Source organism: Heliconius melpomene, chromosome 17 (genome assembly GCF_056956725.1).
Source record: "Heliconius melpomene rosina isolate 202511_hmr_F chromosome 17, ASM5695672v1, whole genome shotgun sequence".
In the NCBI taxonomy this organism is placed as follows: domain Eukaryota; kingdom Metazoa; phylum Arthropoda; class Insecta; order Lepidoptera; family Nymphalidae; genus Heliconius; species Heliconius melpomene.
Window position 1 is genome coordinate 5,026,462 of NC_140405.1, and position 4,759 is coordinate 5,031,220.

At 30.5% G+C, this 4,759-nt stretch overlaps 1 protein-coding gene across 1 annotated transcript; it reads right to left on the reverse strand.

Annotated features, from left to right (window-relative positions):
* Nucleotides 1-218: 218 nt before the first annotated feature.
* LOC146529953 (uncharacterized) lies at nt 219-1,495 on the reverse strand. Its single transcript, XM_085200698.1, has 3 exons — nt 1,400-1,495; nt 799-968; nt 219-556 (listed from the first exon to the last, which is right to left on the reverse strand). The coding sequence occupies exons 1-3, from the start codon at nt 1,493-1,495 to the stop codon at nt 262-264; spliced, it is 561 nt and encodes a 186-aa protein (XP_085056824.1). The 3' UTR covers nt 219-261.
* Between the last annotated feature and the right edge of the window lie 3,264 nt (nt 1,496-4,759).

The window sequence follows — 4,759 nt, forward strand, 5'->3', positions numbered from 1 at the left end:
AACTTTACATTATTACCTATAGTTTTAATATCTCTAATTTTATTTAGTTTAAAATTTTAAAATAATTCAATAAATATCAAATAGCCAATGCTAAAATTTGTTAGTGGATTGTTAGTTACGTATAGTACCTATTAAACTATGTAATTTCTGCAATCTGTATCTGTAATTCAAAAATTATGTTTTGACAAGTAAATATAAAGAAGTATAAAAATTAAAAATTGATACAAAACCAATTTATTACATATCGATTTAGAAATTATATTATTCATCTTCCCCGACCATAACGTATTTAAAGAAATTAACTTGTATTGGTATAGCATAGTACGCCACGACGTGATCTCTTAAATGAGCAGCTGCTAATTGTATACTCATACAGGCAGACTGTACTGGAGCAAAATCTTTAGGAGTAGCCTTTATATAAAAATCAGCGCTGAGACCAGGTGCAAGTAAAAGTCTGGTGCGCGGATAGCAACACCAACTTGCTCCGAGACGACCCCTTTCATTCCACAATCCACAGTATTGGATATAAATGGACCGCGATGATTCATTCCACACTCTGAAATGTTTATTTGTTTCAAAATATCAATATAGGAAAATATAGTAATAAAAGGAAAAAACAAGAACATTGTTAGAACCTATTGACTAAAGGTCAAAATTTTTGTCGTGCTATTGCCTTAATCGTTTGTTTTTTTTATTTTCATACCGGTTTCTAGTATGAATTACCATGATATATTCATATATCTGTGTTGTCTTTTTTTTAAAAAAAAAGCTAACAAAACCAAGTATTGCAATAAATACCTTAATTTGTGAATTAAGGTGACTTCATCTATATCAAAACGGAGAATTCTAGGATTACATACTAATTCTAAAGGAAAAATAGGTTTAACTTGAGTGGAGATGCGATTTAACACATCAGATATTAAAGGCTTCTGATTGTCACCATTAGAAAGAATATTTTCTAAAGCAATCTGGAAACATCATGAACATGAAAGTAAAAAAAATCGAAGGCTCTATAGAAATATTCTAATCCAAGGAAAATTGATATTTAAATAATAAATAGGTATATAAAGTTCCTAGCATTTCTACGTAGTCACAAAATAAGTGTGGTTTTTTAAGAATTGCGTGAAAAAGGAATATAAAACTTAAAGTTTTTAAATATTTAATGTAAATTTTACATTATCATTTAATGAAAGAACTACGTGCTAAAAGATAAGAGCAATGAAAAGTATGTGTGTAGAGCAGAAACTGCGTGAAAATGCTTAATTTTTTTTAACCTAAAGAAATACACAACATTTTTGAGAGCTTACATTTTACTTATGATCACTTAAATTAATTATCGCAAAAGGCTTAGAAAAAATCTGATTATAATAAAAATACTAATAATAGCAATTTTGCTTACATATTCAGCGCCTATTTGTTCACGTGCGTTATTTGATATGATGGCCGGTAAAGCGTATACCGATTCTTTATCAGTTAAAACCAACTCTGAACGCATTATTTTTAATGTGGAAAAATATATTAGTAACTAAAATTTAAGCTCGGGGAAGCATGAAAGGAAAACCACGAAATTGACACAATACTAATACGTAACAGATAAATAAACTCTTGCTCTACATTTTTAACATAGCTAGAAAATTATATAATTTTCTTTAAATGTTTTCTTTCTTTTACATAAAAAAAATGTCAAAATTTTTTATACAGAACTTATTTATTGAATGCATTTTTCATATTTATCTATGACAATAACAAGCTATAGATAAAAAAAATTATAACTTGTCTGCAATCTATACTAATATAATAAAGCGGAAGAGTTTGTTTGTTTGTTTGTTTGTTTGTTTGTTTGTTTGTTTGTTTGAACGCTAAGATCTCTGGATCTACTGGTCCGATTTTCATTGTTTTTGTTTTATATGAAAGCTGCATTCTTCCGAAGTGCTATAGGCTATATAACATTACATTACACATATAAACTAATATATTTTAAAGTACATTCTAATTTGACATGCAATTTATTCTGCCATGTTAATAACAACCGTCGCGTCGCTAAGCAACCGTTACCGCGACGTTTTGATATTCATCCTTATGAAAATAAATATAATAGTCACTTTTAGCATTTTATCTAGATTGAAATTATAGTTTACTGTCTAACATTCTAATAAATAATTAAGGAGATGTCACTGATTCCAAATGACCTAGCCTACGAGTGGTATAGTATGAGTATGACCGACGCGAACGGGCAGATGACTTTGATGGTTTTATAAATTTTCATACATTTTCGAACTATTGTAAATGTTTATGTAATTATTTGCTGTTTGTAATTAATTTAATCTACACTGTGGTTCACTTCTTATTTTATTTGATATTGCCCGCTAAAATTATCCTACTTAATAGAGAGAAATGTTTAGTTATTTCATAGAGTCGATATCTATGTACTCACGCACGGAAAACTTTAGGTACTTTTTCTAATATTAAGAAAGCCTATCCTTTAGTTACTTTTAATCCTTTTGTTGGTTCATTTCAATAACTCAGATATTTTTTTCTAATAATGTGTATCTACTTATTATTCTTTTTGATGATTTAAGCTTATATTTTCTTACTAATTCTATTGAAAACTGAAAATAATTTCATGAATATATTTAATAAATATTCTTATAGTTGAAGCAGGCGTAGCCGCGTCCGGGTCCACTAGTCATAGATAAAAATAGACATTTAATAGAGACATTATTTCAATATTCTCTTATAAATATGCTTCTTATATAGTGTGATACCTATATTAAACTTACCTTACTTGGGTGGGTATCAGCAACGATAGCGGCGGCGGATCTCCGGGTCGTGCGTCCGGAAGCGCGCAAGACTTCCGCTCCTGCGGGAGTCGCCGTCACGCTCCAAGCAGCACGTTGACCGATTGCTTAAGCTATGTATTATACCTACATAAAATAACATATTATTGTTACATACATTTTGACTCAATACTGTCATTTTACTGAGCTTTCTATACAAATAATTGATAGGGAAACATACGTTTCAACACAATATACATTTAAGTTAAAGATATCCAATAAACTTACCCTTTCTATTAAAAGCAATGAACCCTTCCGTTTCGCGTATTTATGTAATGTACATTAGTGATATCATCATCATCATCATCAACAGCCATCTTTTGTCCACTGTTGGACATAGGCCTCCCCCAATTCTCGCCACCACACTCGATCCTTAGCTTTTCGGACCCATCCGCTTCCCGCCAACCTCTTTATGATAAGATAACAATAAGAAGAAGAAGAGTGATATACATATATAATAATTATATTGTACCATTAATTTTGAAAAGAGCAACTGTTGAGTTTCTTGCCGGCTCTTCTCAGCAGAACTGCCTTCCGAACCGGTGGTAATTTTTTGTTCATATGTTCATTCGACGATTTAAAAGTGCTTATAATAATTGCCTATTTGAATAAAGAATATTTTGAATTTGAATTTGAATTTCATGTACTCTAGATAAATAATATTGATAAAAAAAAATTATTTCATGAGTGTAAATGTGCTTATCACCTACCAACTTCTACTAGTTCTAAATCTAACTGGCGCCTAATTGGTAGATTAGATTTTTTAGATTAAAAGCATACCTCCCACCAATCCGTTATTTCATAAAATACACACAAACATTTAATTATAAAGAACTATTTAGTCGCCGTTGAAATGTAGACTAAACAATGAGATCAGCTGAACCGATTGCGGGCAGTATGAGGTTTTTGGACGACATTGGTCCAAACGACGGCTAGTCATATTTGAACTGGCAAAGACGCAAATGAGTTTACGTTTAATATTCGAGGACAACTATGATGTTGTTCACACGCTAATTTCTAAGGTCCATTGTTGTACTATTCGTAATCGTTGGACACGCACTCTCATATTATGTTAATTTGTTATTTTATATACAATAGGAATTTAAATAGTAAGTTTAAATATTTTATGGTTTAAGTATAAAATACTTAAATCTTAATATTTAGTTATTACAAATTTAAAACAGATACCTCAAGCAACCAATGTATTATCTACAAATCAACCATTGTTAAAAGAATAATAAATACTTATACAAGTCTTAGAAACGTATTAGTTAGATAAATTAAATTGAATAGCATTCTTTTTACTATAGTTGCACATTCCCGACATGAACGAATTGTAAATCGGCGATTCTTGTAAGAAAGTAAACAAGAAGTAGGTACCAGGCAGGAGACGAGGTGAAGTAACGGATGAGTGTCCGTGGGAACGGCCGCCACTTCCGCTCCGCTTGCGATCGCGCCTCTACACTCTCAGCTATTTCCTTTACGTAGGGTGACCACTTGTTATTACTTTTCTTATTATTATTATAACTACATTCTGTGAACTATTAGTAGATATCAGGTTAAACAAGATTGTTTCCGAATCAAATTATTTTTCTCAACACAGAAAACATAATTTTCTTCTTCCGATTCTTATAAGTATAAGACCAAGCAAAATTTGTCACTTTACTCTGGAAACAGTGCTTGCTATCTCGTTTAGAAATAGTTTATTTTAAAATTACTATAATAACATATAATGACAATAATTAATGTAGTTACAAAACGTATTGAAGCAAAGAAAAACAGAATTAAAAAATTGTACAGTTTAAACGGGCTATACTAGTTGACTTTCAAGAAAGAAAATGTCTATACGGTTACACATGAGAAATCTCTATAGATAAAGAATATTTAATCTATAATAGATACAAAAAAAAGTTTTTTCAAGT